The following is an 18410-nucleotide window of genomic DNA, read 5'->3' on the forward strand; positions in this document are numbered from 1 at the left end:
AACCTGGGTGTGAAGTCTATAAGATGGGGTGCAGCTGTGGGGTGGGAGTGTGGTCTACCTGCTAATGCCCGCAACTCCATCAAGGAAAGGGTGTGTGACTGGCCCTTGAGAAGGTTCCCTCGGCTGTTCACTGGGAGGGCAGGATACTTGGTTGCCATGGCATCACAGGGCCACAGACCTACAAAAGGAGTCCTGTTGCTAGAGAACAGCTGGCTTAGCAAGAAAAATGGTGTTTCCCAGGCGCTGGACGCCACGGTGGGGGCGGGGCGAATCCTCGGGGCGGGTCTTGGAAATAAAGACTTACCGGCCCTGATAGCGGAAGTGACGTTTTGTGGGGCGTGTCCGATCCCGCACAATGGGCCATGGAGTTCCCGTTCGATGTGGATGCGCTGTTCCCGGAGCGGATCACCGTGCTGGACCAGCACCTGAAGCCTCCGGCCCGCCGACCTGGAACCACAACGCCGGCCCGGTGACATTTCAAACCCGACCCATGGCCCTTCTGTCCCGGTTCCTCTCCAAACCTGATCCAGGAACCACGCCCCCTTCTCACTGACTACTGGCCATTCTTTCTGTGGTCTTACATGGTTTTTGGTGACCTTTGACCCTGGATCCATGTGAAGGGTTAATCGGCCTACATATGTAATCTTTTGGCCTAATGTGGCCTCAACAAGAGGCTACAGTTGACCCTTTCCTACTGCCTCACAGTAACCTTAACATGGGGGCTGTGAAACCAAAGTTTGGGATCTGGAGGGGTGAGGTGGGAGGTGAGGAAGAGTTCCAAGCAAAGTCAGAGACCCTGTGGAGGAGCCTGGGTGGGAGCCAAGCAAGCTGCCAGGAATGACTCCCCGGATGCTGTAACCCAGCGAGTGTCTGACCAGCCCCTCTCTCTGTAGTGTGGATCTGCAACAGCAAATCATGACTATTGTAGATGAGCTGGGCAAGGCTTCTGCCAAGGTACGGGGCACGTCTAGGAGGAGAAAAGGGAAACGGGTGGCAGATAAGGAGCCATACAAAGTATGTCTTCATCTCTGCAGGCCCAGCACCTCCCTGCACCCATCACCAGCGCTATGAGGATGCAGAGCAATCGCCACGTTATTTATGTACTGAAGGACACCTCAGCCCGACCGTGAGTCTTACTGTTATTCTTCCATGTGAATCACCTCATCCTTAGCTGTCCTTTCTTTTACTACCTCTCCCAGACAGTTGCTCCTGCCTGGTTCATTATTTTCCCCATCCCACAGGGCAGGCAAAGGAGCCATTATTGGCTTCCTCAAAGTTGGATACAAGAAGCTCTTTGTACTGGTGAGTGTTACTGCAAACTAGACATGTGTAAACTTCGGTGCCAGAGAAGAAATGGGGGTGGGGGTGGGAGACAACGAAGATTCACGCCTCCTAATAAGGTCCGTGTTGTTCTTGGCCTCATAGGATGACCGTGAGGCTCACAATGAGGTGGAACCGCTTTGTATTCTGGACTTTTACATCCACGAGTCAGCGCAACGGCATGGCCACGGGCGAGAACTTTTTCAGTATATGTTACAGGTACGGAACAATCTTTACTGGTTAGTCAAAATAGATCTAAAAGGCTCTTCACCCCGAAGCTCTAAGAGGCCCTGCTCTACGGCCCAAAGTTGGTTCCCTTGCCAGATTCCCAGCGTCCTGTAAGCATGCTCTGCCCATCACCCCCCGCCCCTAAGTTTGACTTTTTCCTGCAGAAAGAGCGAGTGGAACCACACCAACTGGCCATCGATCGACCGTCACCAAAGCTGCTCAGGTTCCTGAACAAGCACTACAACCTGGAGACCACAGTCCCACAGGTCAGAGGCCCCCTCATCCCAGAAGCATTCCTATCAGATTGATTGATCCCTTTGTGGTGCCAGGGATCAGAGCTAGGGCATGGGGCATGCTGCGTGTGTATTCTGCCATGTATCTCCATGACTCTTTTTAAAAAATCTTACATTTAAGCCGGGTGCTGGTGGTGCACGCCTTTAATCCCAGCACTTGGAAGGCAGAGGCAGGCAGATTTCTGAGTTCGAGGCCAGCCTGGTCTACAGAGTGAGTGCCAGGACAGCCAGGGCTACACAGAGAAACCCTGTCTCGAAAAACCAAAAAAAAAAAAAAAAAAAAAAAATCTTACATTTATTTACTTACTGAGTGCATTCCAGTTCATGCATAGAGGTGAAAGACACATGAGAATCAGTTTGGTCCTTCTACCAGATGGGTTCTGAGAGCTGAAGTAAGGGTTATTTTCTTAGGGTTTTACTGCTGTGAACAGACACCATGACCAAGGCAGCTCTTACAAGGACAACATTTAATTGGGGCTGGCTTATAGGTTCAGAGGTTGAGTCCATTATTATCAAGGAGGGAACATGGCAGCATCCAGGCAGGCATGGTGCAGGAGGAGCTGAGAGTTCTACATCTTCATCTGAAGGCTGCTAGCAGAAGACTGACTTCCAGGCAGCTAGGATGAGAGTCTTAAAGCCCACACCCGCAGAAGGCCACACCTCTGAGTAGTGCCACTCCCTGGGCCAAGCATATTCAAACCATGGCAGTCACAGCAAGTACTAATCCTGGAGTCATCTGGCTAGTCCTACCTTGGGTTGTTTTGATGTTGTCTTAGACTTACCTCATTTTACATGTGTGAATGCTTTGCTCACATGTATATATGTGAACCATATTCATGCCTGTGCACACAGGTCAGAAGCGGGGTCAGGGTGTCAGAACATTGGAACTAGAGTTACAGATTTCTATGAGCCACCATGTGGGTGCTGGGGACTGGGTCTTAGTCCTCAAGAACAACCAAGTGCTCTAAGCTGCTATGCCCTCTCTCCAGCCTCTATCATTTGTTCTTGTTTTTCAAATAAGGTCTCACTGGTCACCCCGGCTGTCCCAGAACTCACCTTATAGACCAGGTTGGCCCTGAACATACAGAGATCTACTTACTTCTACCTCCAGAGTGCTAGGATTGAGGGGATGTACCTCCACCTCAGCTATATTTTTTTATGAGGACTTTATACATGAGTTCCGTATTGATAGCACCCCTGTCCCTCTTTCTCCCCCTCAAGCCCCTCCCTTGTCCCCCTCTCCCAAACCATTGTCTTTTATTCTTGTTACATGTACATGTACACAGGTAATATATAGATAGACACAAATGTAGATGTGAAACCTACTGAATCCCTTTAGCTTTGTTTATATGTACCTGTCTCCAGGACTCCACTGTGGGCTTTGTTGGTGGTGGTGGTGTTTTTTGTTTCTGTTTTTTAGGATTTATTTATTTTATGTATGAGTACTCTATCTGCATGTACTGTATACCTACATGCCAGAAGAGGGCATCAGATCACATCATATAGATAGTTATGAGTCACCTTGTAGTTGCTAGGAATTGAACTCAGGACCTCTGGAAGAATAGTGCTCTTAAACACTGTGCCATCTCTCCAGCCCCTACTGTGGGTTTTTGAATCTCAGTATATAACTCAGGCTAGCCTTGAACTCATAGTGACACTCCACTTCCACTTCCTGAGTAATGGGGTCACAGGTATGCCTTGATGCCCAGCTGTTCTGTGTTTGAAAGACACTTGCTCTAACCCTGCCCTCCTCAAACAGATGATCCTCCTGCTTCAGCCTCTCAAGAACCATGATGATTAGGTCATGATGTCCGGAGTGATTTATTTTTGCAACTAAATCTTTTTTTCTCCTTACCTGTCACATATTCTAGAAGTATTTATCCTGTCTTTGGCAGGGGGCAGGGGGGTTGTTTGCTTGCTTGCTTGCTTGCTTGCTTGCTTGCTTGCTTTCTGAGGCACAGTCTCACTCTGTAGCACTGGCTATCCTGAAACTCACTATGTAGATCAACTGGCTTCAGATTCTCAGAGATCTGCCTGCCTTTGTTCAGGGTACTGGGACTAAAAGAGAGCACCACCGAGGGCAGCTTTGTTGTTTTGAGAGACTTTCATTGTGTAGTGCTATCTGGCCTCAAACACAGAGATCCACCCATCTCTGCTCCGCCACAGATAGTCTTAGGGGATTTTTGTTTGTTTGATTTTAGAGATGATCTCATTCTTCAGCCCAGCTTACCTGAAACTCTTGGTTGTAACCTGGGATGGCCTCAGACTCACAGTAATCCAACTGTCCTAAACTCCTGACTGCTGGGATTATCATGCCTAACTGTTGTTTTTATTTCTTTTTACAAGTTATTCACTCTTTGTTTATACATATGTGGGTTTGCCCGAATGAGTTTATGTGTGCAGTGAGTAGGTACCACTGAGTCTAGAGATGTTGAGAACCAAACCTAGGTCCTCTACAAGGGTAGTAAGGGCTCTTAATCTCTGAGCCACTTCATAGCCTGTTAACCTTTATGAAAGGTTGTTTCTGGGTTTTGGTGGTGGTAGTGGTAGTGGTTGTTTTGAGACAGGGTCTCTCTGTGCAGCAGTTTTGACTGTCCTGGAGCGAGCTGTGTAGATCACCTTGGCCTTGAACCACAGAGGTCACCCCGCCTCTTGTTTACAGCTCGTATCTGCCTTGTTCTCACACAAGTCCATTACTCATCGTTTATGGAAGACCCAGAATAGTAAAGATTCCAGGCCTCAGGGAGGTTGGTTTACCATGGGACAGTAATTCCGTGAGTTTAGGAACACATTACTAATGCATTCAACAAATGTTTATTGTATATGTAGCACTGTTGTGGGTACGAGGAATACTTCACACAACAAAACAAAAGAATCTGCTTTCTAAATGTGGGACCAAACAGACAATGCATTCTAGGGCCAGGCAAGGATGGTGCATGCCTTTGATCCCAGCACTGGGAAGGCAGATCAGGGCCAACCTGGTCTAAATACTGTGTTCTGGGACTTCCAGGACTCCCTGGAGAGGCCCTGTCTTAAAAAACAAAAACAAAATCCAAAAGGTATTCTTTACGGTGGATAAGGGTTAAGTGTTCTGAAAAATTGAAACCAGTGCCGGTGGGGGGCCGCTTACAGGTGCAAGTCAAGTATTGGCCGGAGCTTTCAACTGAGACGCTAGTTTTATTTGTGCAACAGCATGAAGGAAGCATGTGGAGGCAGGGGGCACTCCTGGAGAGGAGTGATGGCCAGGACAAAGGCCATGCGGTGAGAATCTGCTCACAGCAGTGTGACCAAAAGAAAGTAGTAGGTGAGAGCTGAGGCTCCACTGTGAGGAGCACACAGGTCACTCCGTGTCCTTCGCTTTGCCTGCTGTGCCAAAAACAAGCCATAGAGGGCGCAAGGGTAGAAGTTCAGAAGATAGGAAAGCAGAAGTTCCCGATGAATGGAGCCAGGGCTAGACCCAGGGGCAGGAGTAGATAGAGGTAGGAAGGTATGGCATCTAAGGGTAAAACAAACATGATTTCTTTATGGATTAGATGTGGGAAAAATAGAGTTACGATTGGATCCAAGACAATGGGAAGGATGATGTTGCATGATGTAAGGCAGATTGGCTTGCGGGGTGGGAGGGAAATATAAGGAATCTTGTTCTGACTGGCTTGGAACTTACTGTGTAGTCCAGGCTGCCTCTGAACTCACAGAAATCCTCCTGCCTCAGCCTCTTCAATCCTAAAGTTACAGGAATAAGTAACTATGCCCACTGTAGGAGTGATTTTTAAGGTAGTCAGGAGTTTGAGACTAGCCTGGACTACCTATAATGCTGAGTCAGTTTAAAAAAGAAAAAAGGCCGGGCATTGGTGGTGCACGCCTTTAATCCCAGCACTTGGGAGGCAGAGGCAGGTGGATTTCTGAGTTCGAGGCCAGCCTGGTCTACAGAGTGAGTTCCAGGACAGCCAGGACTACACAGAGAAACCCTGTCTCAGAAAAAAAAACAAAACAAAAAAAAGATGTGTGTGTATGTATGAGTACCTGCATGTATGTATGTGAACCGTGTATGTGCAGTGTCTGCAGAGGTGGGAAGAGGGCCCTGGATCCCGTGGAATACAGATGGTTGTGAGCAGGCGTGTGGGTGCTAGCACAGACTCTCCCCAGCCCCTTGATTTACTTTGCATCTGTGCTGCGATCGTAACTCTGCTTATGGATATTCATTTCTTCCAAGCAGCAAGGAACATTTGTTCATTCCCTGTTGAATGATCAGGACACCTTTGTTAAGTCAGTTGGCCAAGGACGCATGAGTTTCTCTCTGCACCTTTGAGTCTGTGCTGCTGATTAACGTACGTCGTTTGCCGCTTGCACACTGTGTGTGTTTGTGTGTTGTTAGCACTCAGGTCCTTCTACCAAACTGCTCTGATTTCTGTGGTTCAGAAGGGAGTTCTGAAAACAGGGAACATTAAACTTCAGTTCCATCCTCTTGAGTGGCTGTTTGGTTGGTTTGTTTGTTTGTTTGTGTGAGACAATATATCACTGTGTAGGCCTGGCTGACCTGGAAACTGTGTGCAGACCAGCAGGCCTCATGGGCATGAGTCGCCACAGGCTGTTTCTATAACTCCACGTGAACTTTAAGACCAGCTTGTTAGGCTCAGGGTTTTGAGTGCTCTGTCCCCAAGAACAGTCTGGCTTTTGTTCTTTCCATTGCGGGCTTTGTTTTTCTCTATATTTTTCATAAAGAGGTAGTGTGGCACATGCCTTTAGTCAGCACTCAGGAGGCAGAGGCAAGCAGATCTCTGATGTAAGTTCTCTAATGTAGACCAGCCTGGTCTACAGCCAGAACTACATAGAGAAACCCAGTCTCAAAAAAACAAATAAATGTGTATATATAGGTATATGTATAAATGTATCTGTATGCATACACACACACACACACACACGTTTGACACCATCACCTGGCTAGATTTATTTTATTATCTTATGTGTATAAATATGTATAAATATTCTGCCTGCATGAACATATGTGCACTACGGGTATGCCTGGGTATCTATGAAGGTCAGAAGAGGGTTTGGATCCTCTGGGACTAGAGTTACAGATGGCCATGAGCCACCTTATAGGTATTTGGAGTTAAACCAGAGTCTTCTGCAAGAGAAGCAAGTGTTCTTAACCACTGAACCATCTCTCCAGGCCCATGTTTTAATCTTGGGGCAGGGTCTCATGTAGCCCAGGCTGGCCTCTGGCTCTCTGTGTAGCTGGGGTGACCTTGAACTCCTGGTCCTCTTCCCTTTCCCCTCCTTGTGTTAGGATTTCGGGCATATGCCATTGTACCTAATGTGTGTGGTACTGAGGCTTGAACCCAGAGCTTCATGTATGGTAGGCAGCATTCTACTAGCTGAGCCACACCGAAACCCACCCCTATGGGCTTTCTGGCACAGGTTCTGTTCCCACTGTGTGCTAAGACTGAATGGACAGTTCCCACTGTGTGCTAAGACTGAATGGACAGTTCCCACTGTGTGCTAAGACTGAATGGACAGTTCCCACTGTGTGCTAAGACTGAATAGACAGTTCCCACTGTGTGCTGAGACTGAATAGACAGTTCCCACTGTGTGCTAAGACTGAATGGACAGTTCCCACTGTGTGCGGAAGACTGAATGGACAGTTCCCACTGTGTGCGGAAGACTGAATGGACAGTATGCTTTGTTTGCTTCATCTTCCAGGTGAACAACTTTGTGATCTTCGAAGGCTTCTTTGCCCATCAGCACCGTAAGTTTCCTTACCTGTGTCAGCCTAGTAGTTATGGAAAGGGAAAGGAAAGAGGTGGGCTCTTGGTTCCACAGGCCCCCACTGAGGGCCACCACCTCTTCCTTCCTCACAGGGCCCCCCACTCCTTCTCTGAGGGCAACTCGACACTCTCGTGCTGCCGTGGCTGACCCCATACCCGCTGGTAAAGCCTGCAAGGACTGGGTGGAATTGAAGGGCAGTGAGGCCTAGTTCCTCAGGAGGTTCCAGGGTGGACAGGGCGATCTGCTGGCAGTTCAGAACACCCTAAAGCCACCCATCCCTCCAACAGCGCTCTGCTTGCCCTGGCCCTGCTGGGAGCATTTTATACTTGGGAAGAACTCAGATCCTGCTAATGCCCAAGCCCATGCTCTAACCACACTGCCCTACTCCAGAGCACACCCAGCTCTGTTGTCTGCAATGGTTCTTATAAGCAAGCCCCTCGAGAGCCTGGCTGGCCACTGATGTCAGCAGAGCCTCTGTGCTCGGTCAGCTCCCTCAGAACAGGCCACAGTCAAATGGCTGTGAATCCCTCAGGCTCTGTCATCCAGGGAGGGACGAGCAAGTGAGCCCAGAGGTCCTTTCATTTCTCTTCATGGGATAGTGATGTGAATAGTCAAGTCTATATACTTGTCTTAAGAAAATGCTCAAAATGTATAACATTTTTACCTGGCATGGTGACACATGCCGTTGATTCCAGCACTCAAGAAGCCAAGGTAGGTGGAGCTCTGAGTCTGAAGCCAGCCTAGTCTGCACAGCAAGCAAGCATTACGCCAGCCAAGGCTACATATGAGATCTTGCTTTATAAGAATTTTTTTCCAGAGGCAGGTGGATTTCTGAGTTCGAGGCCAGCCTGGTCTACAGAGTGAGTTCCAGGACAGCCAGGGCTACACAGAGAAACCCTGTCTCTAAAAAAACCAAAAAAAAAAAAAAAAAAAGAAAGAAAAAGAAAAGAATTTTTTTTTTTCCCCAAGAATAATCAAACCCATTTTGAGTTAAACTCACAGGCTGGACAGGTGTGGTATCCAGCACTTGAGACAGGGGAATCCCTGAGTTTGAGGCCAGCCTGGTCTACAGAGTGAGTTCCAGTCTTAAAAAGACAGACAGACAGACAGACAGACAGACAGAAGAAAAGAAAAGAAAACCTCACAGACTGCCAGCTCCCTCCCTCCCCAGTCTGTCCTCAGGGAGAGAGGCATAGCCTTTACCAGGTGTGGTGCCGGCTGGTTCAGACCGGTTAGCCTTGTGGCTGGTTACCTTCCTGTTGGCCAAGAAAAGTAGTAACAGTTGCCCAGAGAACAACACATAGCTCCTCAGTAGCATCTGCCCAGGCTCTCAGGGGTGCACCATGTCTGTGACCCGTGACGGTTCCTGCAGTTCTGACGCTACAGTGCAGCAGGCAGTGAGCTCATGCCGCCGTCTGGGATGGATGCCGATCCACAGAGGGCTGATTGGGTTCTTGTGGTCTGTGATGGAGAACCTAAGAGGCGGGAGGAACCCACCCTTGCTGTACAGTAGCTCTCATTTGCTGAAGCCTATTTGTAGATTCATACTTTTTTTTTCCTTCTCTTCCTTTTGGAGAGGAGGAGTTGAGACAGGATCTTTGTAGCTCTGTCTTAGACTTGATATGTATACCAGGGTACCCTTGAACTTACAGAGGTCAGCCTGCCTCTTCCTCTCAAGTGCTGGGATTAAAGGCCTATGTCACCATGCCTGGCTCCTTGTTCTGAGACAGGGTCTCACTGTGTAGCTCTGTCCTGAACTGTGTTGACCGGCCTGCCCCTACCTCTCCAGTCAGAGACTAAAGGCGTGTCACCACTCTGAACTTCATTTCTATTCGTATTTTAAAACCTAATTAAAACTTAGAATTCTCCACATCTTTTTGTACAAGAAGGAGAGGTTTTGCAGCTCCTCTCCCCTCCCCTAAACAATTCCCAATTAACCAAGGGCTTTGTCCATCTCATCTAGAGGGACCCAGGGTCCTCACTGGCCCAGCTGGGACTATTCCACTGCCCCAGAACCCCAGGGGGGCCTGACAACACCCATGGACAGTAAGAGCTTGCCTCCCCTTGGCCATCCTTTCCTGCATCTCCCAGGCCCCAGTCTCCCCTGGGTCTTTCTCCTGAAACTCTTGTTTGGCCTACTCCTTCTGGCTCTCCCCAAAAGTGCTCCAGCATTCCCCCCAAACTTCCCTTGGTATGCTGGCTTTGCCACAGCGCAGCTCCTGTACTGGCATTCCCAGGAGGAGCTGTGGTGTCAGAGAGCTAAAGCTTGGGATTGTGGGAAAGTGGCAGGGAGGAGGGATGGACAGTGCATCTCCTAAAACTTCCTTGTGTCCCCACTACCACCAGCTCCAGCACGGAAGCTGCCACCAAAAAGAGCAGAGGGAGACATTAAGCCATACTCCTCCAGTGACAGAGAATGTAAGGGACTTGAGGAGGGTGGCTGGGGGCAGGGTGGTCAGGGGAGGGTAACTGGGCATAAGGACCCAGGGAGAGTGGTTAAGGGAAGTTAGTAACCAAGGGACAGTAATGAAAGGCCACAGTTGCTTTCTGCCTAATCTTTATTATTGTGATTCTCTTTTCCCTGTCTTCTCTCTCTTACCCTCTTTGTTCCTTCTCTTCCCAGTCCTGAAGGTAGCTGTGGAGCCTCCTTGGCCCCTGAACAGGGCGCCTCGGCGTGCCACGCCTGCAGCCCACCCTCCTCCACGTTCTAGTAGCCTGGGCAACTCGCCGGATCGGGGTCCCCTTCGGCCCTTTGTGCCAGAGCAGGAGCTGCTTCGCTCTCTGCGTCTCTGCCCCCCACACCCTACTGCACGCCTTCTGCTGGCCACTGACCCTGGAGGCAGCCCAGCCCAGCGCAGACGCACCAGGTAATCAGGCCTGCACATTTGGGAGCCTCTGGATGTGCGGAAGTTAGCAGTAGTGAAAATAAGGCAAATCCCCCAAAAACGTGAAACCATGAAATCTTTACCACAACATAAATTTCTGCAGCACTGATCTGGAAAGATTGAAGGACCTGGCTGGGGGTTGGGGGGGACTTTATATGGAGCCATGGACCAGAGTTATATTCTGAGTGTCATTGGAAGAGTCGGAAGACTTAGAGATCCATTGGTGGGGGCCTTGACTAGGGGAATCTTGGTTAACACTTGCTGGGGATAGGCATGTGTCTCACAGATTGGGAGCCAGTGGGTTCCAAGGCCCTTCCAGGTAGGCAGTGAGTGGGTGTCTCCTTTATTTCTCCTCTTAGCTTCTTCTTCACCTCTGACTTCTGTTTTTCTCTCTCCCCTACCTTCCCTCTCCCCTTCTCCTGCCCATAACATTCCTCTACAGCTCCCTTCCCCGCTCTGATGAGAGTCGATACTGACAGGAAACCTGTGAGGGCAGACACAGTCCCTCCTACAACTTGCAACCCACTCTTCCATCAAGACTTTTTCTTCCTCTTTCTTGAACAACTGGGTTGCCAGGGTTCTAAATAGCCTAATACTTTGTAGCTTTCCTTACCACAGAAGACACCCCTGTGCTCCCAACCTGTGCTATACTCTCCCACAGACAGGCTGTTCTGTTCCCAGATCTCTTGGGCTAAATGGCTCCTACTGACTCCCTAGAGAAGCACACTCTGCTTATGGTCAGACTCCAGACCACCAGAGGTCCAAGGGCCTCCTCTGCCAGGGAAACTTTTAAGGAGTACCCTCCAATGGATTAATTCCCTCCACAGTGCCCACTAGTATCTCTAATCCTGCATCTTCCTGCCAAACAGACCTGCCCTTTTAGTCTGATAACTCCAGCCCATGAGCGGGCTGCTTCAGAGCATTTCATGCTGGTAGGACCAGGGTGTGGTTCTCAACAGGGTCCTCCCAGTATTGCCAAACTCTTACTTCCAAGTGTTATGTAGATATGTCAGACTGAGGTTGCTCTGGGGCTCTCTTCAGGAGATGCACATACTTCATCACTTCAGATAAGCTGAGTCTTGTCTCTTGGCAGTAGATCCCAGAAAACACTCCAGGACCACTTAGTTGTGTCTCTAAAGATAAGCCTGGTCCCTTAGACACTGGAATCCCCCCCCACCCCACCCCCAGTAAATACACTTGTGAGGTTGAGATGAGATGGGTTGCCCTTGTGCTGCCCCGCCTCCTTTTCCTTCTCAGCAAGAGCCTTCCTTCCCTGCTTCCATGCCCAGGGATAGAAGGACCCTTCTTCCTCTGCCCCCTGCCCTCCAATTGTGTTAGATCAGGTACCTCACTGTGTCCCCTGAAGTCCTTGGGAGCAGGACCTCCCTCCTCCCTTACTCCTTCCTGATTCCCTTTTCCTCTCAGTGTTGTCTCAATAAAGTGTGGGTTCTTCTGTGTTTTCTAAATTGACATTTTCAGCAAAAAACATCTTAAGGTTTCAGCTTCGTTTGTGCTTCACGCTCTTCTGGGGTCTCCGCACTCTGAGATCTGTGGCAGAGCTCAAAGCCCCCAGCCCCCTTCTGAGTCTCTGCCTTTCCCCATACTTACTGCTGGTTCTATTCCAGAGTTGCAATAACTCTGTGTAGACCTCGCTACTAACTTGGGAGCCTTAGGTCTCCTACCCCCAGTAACATCTATCTCCTTCCCTGGATGGCCTTGATAAGGTGTGGATTTGCTGGGAGCTTGGGCTCACTGGCCTCAGGACTGTTTCTGGATCCCTCTCCTACTCTCCGACCTCCTGTCTGTACCACAAACCCCACAGTGCTCTCTCAAGACAAGTCCTGCCTAACTTCAAGAATCCTCACAGGGTTCTGGACATGGTAGCACACACCTTTAATCCCAGGCCTTGGGAGGCAGAGGTGGGCAGATTCTGGTAAGAGTTTGAAGCCAGCCTACATAGCAAGTTGCAGTCCAGCAAAGGCTACAGAGTGAAAGCCTGCCAATAATAATAATAATAATAATAATAATAATAATAATAATAATAATAATAATAATAGTCCAATCATCTCTGAAGACTACCCTTTCTTCCTTACTACTGTGGCCTGAGATTTCTTGTATTTAAAAGAATCATATTAAGGGAATTCAAACATTAGGGCACCATGGTTCAGCAGGCTCCTTTCTACATGCCTGAGTGTGTGTATGACATAATTAGATCACACCACACACCAGCCCAATTAGAATAAAACACAGAGCAGGATGGTATAGAAAATCTTGAAGTATAAAATAAGCCCTCCCCTACCTTTGCTAGGAGAAATCTTAAACAAGAACACTTTGGGGTGGTAGCTGCCCTTGGTCTTTGTTCCCACGCTATTCCTCCTTTCTCCTCTGACCCCTCCATACCACCTGTCATCCTGAGCCGCCTCCCCTTCATCTCCCATCTCTTCTACAGGGGGCCTCCCTGGGGGCTGGTAGCCCAAAGCTGCCACTACAGCCGCCATGGGGGATTCAATACCTCATTCCTGGGTACAGGTAAGTAGCCACTTTTTCTTATTCTCCAATCAAATAGGTCACACACACACTACTACAGTCTCCCTAGATGCCTGGTATTTCCACAGGCAACCAAGAACGGAAGCAGGGGGAACAGGAAGCAGAGGATAGGTGAGGTCTACACCTCCCCCTTAACAGCTGCCAGCACTTTCTGACACTGCCTAACATTACTCTCAGATGCTTCCTCCTAAGTCTGTGTGAACTGGATACCACTTTCCCCCACACATCCTTCTACCTAACATCGTATAAGGCTTCTTCCTTGTGGGTTGAACTCTGGTGCTTCCCTCTGCCATGCTCTGAGTACTGGAGTTTGGACACAGTGTTAATTGTCCCAGCCTCATAACCCAGTTCTGTACATTAATCCTGGCACCCAAACCTTGAAGAATCTCTAACCGTAATCCCTGTTAGCGCTCTAACACACGCTTCATCTCCCTGCCCACCAGGTCGGCCAGTGAGGATCAGGTCTTGTTACAGGATGGGTCTGGGGAAGAACCTATACATACAGTTGCTCCAAGGGCCCAGGCTCCACCGGCCCAGTCCTGGGCGGTGGGTGGGAACATAATGAACGCCAGGGTCATTCGAAACCTGCAGGAACGCCGCAGCACCAGGCCTTGGTGACCACCGCCAAAGCTTGGCCCTTATAATGGATGCATTCATTCATTCATTCACTCATTCAACAGGCCTGTCAGCTTCAGATCCTTTGTATCTTATTTTTAACCAGAGCAATAAAAGTATTTATTTGTTATCACTATAGCCACTGACAAAAAGTGACTTGTCATTACTTAAATTCACATGCCCCTCATTCTCCTTAAACCACATTCAGTCCTACCTCCCTTCATTTTGCTAAGGCTGCGCAGGCGCGCCGGTAGCGCCCCGGCCGGCTGGCCAGGCGCAGGCGCACTCCCGCATAGCGGCGCCTGGGCTGCTGCGGGCCCGTTGTGCGCAGGCGCACGGCGTCTCCGTTTCCCTTCCTCAGCCCCGGCCCCCTCCCTCCTTTCCCCTTCACGAAGCCGGCTCCGGGGCGCGCTGCCGGGCGAGGAGACGGGACGCGGGAGGCGCCCTCTCACCCCCGGAACACCATGTATCGTCCGAGCCCGGGGGCCGCCCGGCGCCTCGGGCCCTGCCTCCGCGCCTACCAGATGCGACCCCAGGTGAGGCGGCGAGGGGAGGGCGGAGACCCTCCTCAGAGCCGGGGAGGGGCGGGGCGCCGGGCCGCGCAGGCGCAGAGGCCCCCGCCGCCCCTTCCCACCGGGGCGCTGCATGCGTGAGGGGCGCGGGGCCGCGAGGGCCGGTGTACCCCGTGAAGTGCGGGGGACGGCGTCCCGGGTGAGGCGCGGCTCCGCGCCCCGGTCCCTGCCGTTCGTTACCTGTGCCTGGAGGTGACTTGAAGGGCAGGGCAGAGAGGCCGGAACTGCGGGCCTGTGGTGCACCTGCAGAACGGTCCTGCGGGCAAACCTGGCAGCTACACCATGTCGGGCTCCCGGGTACGGCGGGCGCACGGCCACGCCCCCGGCGGGGAAGGCTCCCGGAGGGCTCGGCCGGGCCCCGTGGTACCCCTGCCCCTGGGGTTCCCGGACGCCAAGGGACTTGGAATCAGGCTTGACCTCGGGTGACCTGCCATCCTGGCAGTATCAATGTTAGTGACCGAGAAGTTCACCCTTCAGCAATCGGCCTGATTGTCATTTAACGGTGCCAAAAATGATAATATATATGTAACATAATGATAATAGCTTCCGTTTATGTACTACTTTATGGGTGACGAAGTTTAATTTACATTCATCATCCTGTGTATAGGCCTCTCCTCTATTTACAGGAAACTGATGTGCAGGGAAAGTGCCAGAGGTTCCAATAGAGTCAACTTAAAATTATTCATACCTTCACCTGGATGTTCTTTGCCCTGTAGAACTCTGTTTCCGAGTCATGGACACCACATGTTATATATAGAGCACATCCCATGGAACAATAGACCAGTCCTTCGTTTATTCATGAAAGACATTCTTAGAATTCTTGGTATCAGAGATACAAAACTGTCCCAGAATAATGATGGGATCGTAAATGTAAAGGTGCTCTTTCTAAAGTTGGGGAAGGTAGCAATGGCGCTGTTGTCCTCTGGCGTCCTTTCCTGTCTTCATTGAAAATAGAGATGAATCTATCTCTCTTTCCTCCGGTAAATTCTCTTCTGCAGGTAGGAGCAGGCAGGATCTGAAGCTTCTTAACAGGCCAGCTGGGATGAAGAAGCATTAGCTGATTTTGTTTGTTTTAGTTTTTAAAACTAGATCTGTGTAGCCCTGGCTGGCCTGAAACCCATCGGCACTAGAACCCATCGGCAGCCCTGTCTCGGCTCCTAGTACCATCATGCTTAGACGTCTGATTTTTTTTTTTTTTTTTTTTTTTCTGTTCTCTTTTCTCTAGGACCAGCTCTCTCCTCGGCCTCTACCATTCCCACCCCTCGGGCCCCACTCCACTCCACCGACTTCTCCATCTTTTCCTCTTCACTGGTCACTACCACCCCCACATCCTCCTACCCACCCTCTTCCCCAGGCTCCCCCACCACCTGTCTCGAAGGTCCAGGCTCTCAACTCATTGAGTACGGTTCTTCCTCTGAGAAAGAGGGAGGAGGGACCAGGACCAGAGCTACACAGTGGTTGCCTGGATGGGCTTAGGAGCCTTTTTGAGGGACCTCCTTGCCCCTGTCCTGGGGCTGTGATACCTTTCCAAGCCCCTGGAACTTCCCATCCTTCCTCCACCACTCCATCAGGAGATCAGAGCATGGAGGAACACCTGGCTGTCATGCATGAGAGACTAAGACAAGAGGTAAGCAGCTCGGGGCAGTGGTGGCGCACGCCTTTAATCCCAGCACTTGGGAGGCAGAGGCAGGTGGATTTCTGAGTTCGAGGCCAGCCTGGTCTACAGAGTGAGTTCCAGGACAGCCAGGGATACACAGAGAAACCCTGTCTCAAAAAAAACCAAAACCAAAACCAAAAAAAAAAAAAAAGAGGTAAGCAGCTCATCTGTAGCAGGAAAATATGGAGAATGGAGACTAGTCAGTTAACTTGTCTTGGTAACATGAGGCAGGTATAGAACTGTGCCATGAAATACCTTCCTGGGAAAAGGGTGTCCCTGTTAGAATAAGGACAGTTAAATTGGAAATGATGTTTCACTTAGGGCGGGGGAGGTGGCGTGGAGGATGAGTGGAAGTTAGAAGACCCTAAAAATAGATGACTAAGGAGCCAAACTGGTGACACTCAGGAGGTTGAGGGAAGAGGATTCCAAGTTCAAGACAAGATTGAGCTACACACCCTGTCTCAAAAGTAAATAAGTTACATACAGTCTCAAGCTGGATCTTTTCTCTCCCGCTGAGTCGGTGCCATCTTCCTCCCCAGCTTCCCACCCTCTTTCTTCGCTCCCACGACTACACTATCTATTCAATGGATGTGGAATTCATCAATGAGATCCTGAACATTCGTACCAAGTGAGAGTTGGGGCGAGGGAGGGAGAAGAGGACCCATGCTAAATAAATACTTGGGCCTTGTCCCAGAGAAGGTTCTAGCTGCTTCCTGGGACTGTTCCCCCACACCTTGGCAGAAGCGGTTTTGCAGTCCTGACATTCCTGTCCCTTTGATTCTCACAGGGGACGGACATTTTACGTTATGTCCCTGACCCTTTGCCGCTTCCTGGCTTGGAACTATTTTGCACAGTTTCAGTTGGAGATTTTACAGCTGACCCGACACCCTGAGAACTGGACCCTACAAGCTCGCTGGCGTCTAATAGGCCTGCCCATACATATGCTCTTCCTGCGTTTCTACAGGCGGGATAAAGAGGATCTCTACCGGTAAGAGGGAAGGGGCCTGAACTACAGCGGCTTCCCTGATACCGCTTGTCTCCCAGCACATCTTAACCTAACCTGATTTGGCTGTAGACTTCCTGAGGGTAGAGATTTTTAGTCTATTTTTTTAATAATTTTTATTTTTTTAATAATTTTTTAAAAATGTATGTGCCTGTGTTTAGTGCACATTACAGCAAGTAAACGGGTGTTCAGAAGATAGCTTGTGAGAATGGATTCTCTCCTCCACCGTGTACATCCTGGGATTTGAACTCAGGTCCTCAGGTTTGCCTGCAAGTACCTGTACACAACCATCTCAGTGGCCCAGCCTGCTTTTCGTAAAATTAGTGGATTTTTGTGTCTCTTAAATCATCCCTGACTTCAAGTTTCCTTTTATGTTACTTGGACCTGACGAGTGGCAAGTACTTAGTTATTGAACAAATAACTTCCTGGAGAATCAGGAGTTAAAGGCCAGCCTGAGCTGCGTGAAACCACCTCAGAAACAAAATATGTCCTGAATTTAACTCTAGGTAAAGTATGCAGTTAAGTTTCTGGCTGGCACATCCCCCAAAATTATTAGGTTCAAGCCTCTAACATTGATTGTACTTAACCATTTGAGTGACTGACATCTGAGCTGGTGAGATGGTTCACTGGGTAAATAAAAGTGCTTGCCTCCAAGCACGACAACCTGGGACCCACATGATAGAGGAGAGGACCATTCATTGTCTGCTGTCGTTGGCACATGCGCTTACCCACCCACAACAGTAAAACGGGTTGTGGTTCAACAAATTTGCTCCACAACGGAACACATTTGAGGCCTTCTGTACAAATGGCGCTGTGGTTTCCTTGTTCTTAATTCAACCTGAGCATTAGGAGTTTTAAGTTCCCAGGTGGCTGGGTACAGTGGTGTGACCGAGATGGTCCTGGTGTTGAAGCTGAGAGTTGGCAGTCAGCCTGGGCTACATACTGAGATCCTGTCTCAAAGCCGTTCACCAGATGACCTAACACATGGCAGTCTTCAGGAATTTGTTTTAACAAATACTTGAGAGTTAAGCCTTCGGACAGCTTACCTCCCTCAGAATGCCTCTCCCTTTCCCAGGACCTTTGATGCCTTTTCCACCTTCTACCTGAATTCCAGTGGCCTCATTTGTCGCCATCACCTGGACAAGGTGAGTGTTGGGCCTAGGTTGGGAGGGGTGAAGGATAGAAAGTTGTCTGTGTTCCTCCCCAGCCTCCATTAACCTGTCTCTGCAGCTGATGCCTTCACACTCACCGTCAACGCCTGTGAAAAAACTGCTGGTGGGAGCCCTGGTGGCCCTGGGGCTGTCGGACCCAGAGCCCAGCTTAGACCTGTGCTCCAAGGCCTGATCCAGACTTGGGTAAATGCTGCACTGAAGACTGCTACGCACAAAAGGAGGTGGAGGTGGATGAGAATGTCCAGAGCCAGCCGCCACCCTCCACTCTTCTTCCTTCTTCCCATCATGCTGTGTAAAGCTGCTGTGTAATTTAACTTGTAAATAATAAAGTTTAAGCACCGACATAAGGCGG

General features: G+C 49.8%; 2 protein-coding genes across 9 annotated transcripts; both read left to right on the forward strand.

Moving 5' to 3' along the window:
• Positions 1-321: 321 nt before the first annotated feature.
• On the forward strand, positions 322-13792 carry Atat1 (alpha tubulin acetyltransferase 1). Of its 7 annotated transcripts, XM_034523909.2 has the most exons (13): positions 322-469; positions 894-954; positions 1035-1126; positions 1242-1302; positions 1426-1539; positions 1713-1814; positions 7542-7587; positions 7700-7768; positions 9954-10025; positions 10231-10474; positions 12942-13021; positions 13108-13150; positions 13483-13792. In XM_034523909.2, the coding sequence occupies exons 1-13, from the start codon at positions 363-365 to the stop codon at positions 13655-13657; spliced, it is 1266 nt and encodes a 421-aa protein (XP_034379800.1). In that variant the 5' UTR covers positions 322-362; the 3' UTR covers positions 13658-13792. The 7 variants fall into 7 exon arrangements, with proteins under 7 accessions (XP_034379800.1, XP_034379804.1, XP_034379801.1 ...); XM_034523913.2 differs by lacking the exon at positions 13108-13150; XM_034523910.2 differs by lacking the exon at positions 7700-7768.
• A 177-nt stretch (positions 13793-13969) lies between these two features.
• C20H6orf136 (chromosome 20 C6orf136 homolog) lies at positions 13970-18405 on the forward strand. 2 transcript variants are annotated; one of them, XM_034523918.2, is made up of 6 exons: positions 13970-14190; positions 15452-15853; positions 16423-16511; positions 16671-16871; positions 17962-18031; positions 18117-18405. In XM_034523918.2, the coding sequence occupies exons 1-6, from the start codon at positions 14119-14121 to the stop codon at positions 18228-18230; spliced, it is 948 nt and encodes a 315-aa protein (XP_034379809.1). In that variant the 5' UTR covers positions 13970-14118; the 3' UTR covers positions 18231-18405. The 2 variants fall into 2 exon arrangements, with proteins under 2 accessions (XP_034379809.1, XP_076772897.1); XM_076916782.1 differs by lacking the exon at positions 13970-14190 and adding an exon at positions 14378-14523.
• Positions 18406-18410: the final 5 nt, after the last annotated feature.

The sequence above is a fragment of the Arvicanthis niloticus genome, chromosome 20 (genome assembly GCF_011762505.2).
Source record: "Arvicanthis niloticus isolate mArvNil1 chromosome 20, mArvNil1.pat.X, whole genome shotgun sequence".
Taxonomy (NCBI): Eukaryota; Metazoa; Chordata; class Mammalia; order Rodentia; family Muridae; genus Arvicanthis; species Arvicanthis niloticus.

Coding starts and splice junctions, on each gene's coding strand:
- Atat1 (XM_034523909.2), top strand. CDS start 363: ATGGAGTTCCCGTTCGATGTGGATGCGCTGTTCCCGGAGCGGATCACC. Junction 955..1,034: donor TGGGCAAGGCTTCTGCCAAG/GTACGGGGCACG, acceptor TCATCTCTGCAG/GCCCAGCACCTCCCTGCACC. Junction 13,022..13,107: donor TACCTCATTCCTGGGTACAG/GTAAGTAGCCAC, acceptor GTATTTCCACAG/GCAACCAAGAACGGAAGCAG.
- C20H6orf136 (XM_034523918.2), top strand. CDS start 14,119: ATGTATCGTCCGAGCCCGGGGGCCGCCCGGCGCCTCGGGCCCTGCCTC. Junction 16,872..17,961: donor GATAAAGAGGATCTCTACCG/GTAAGAGGGAAG, acceptor TCCCTTTCCCAG/GACCTTTGATGCCTTTTCCA. Junction 18,032..18,116: donor GTCGCCATCACCTGGACAAG/GTGAGTGTTGGG, acceptor CTGTCTCTGCAG/CTGATGCCTTCACACTCACC.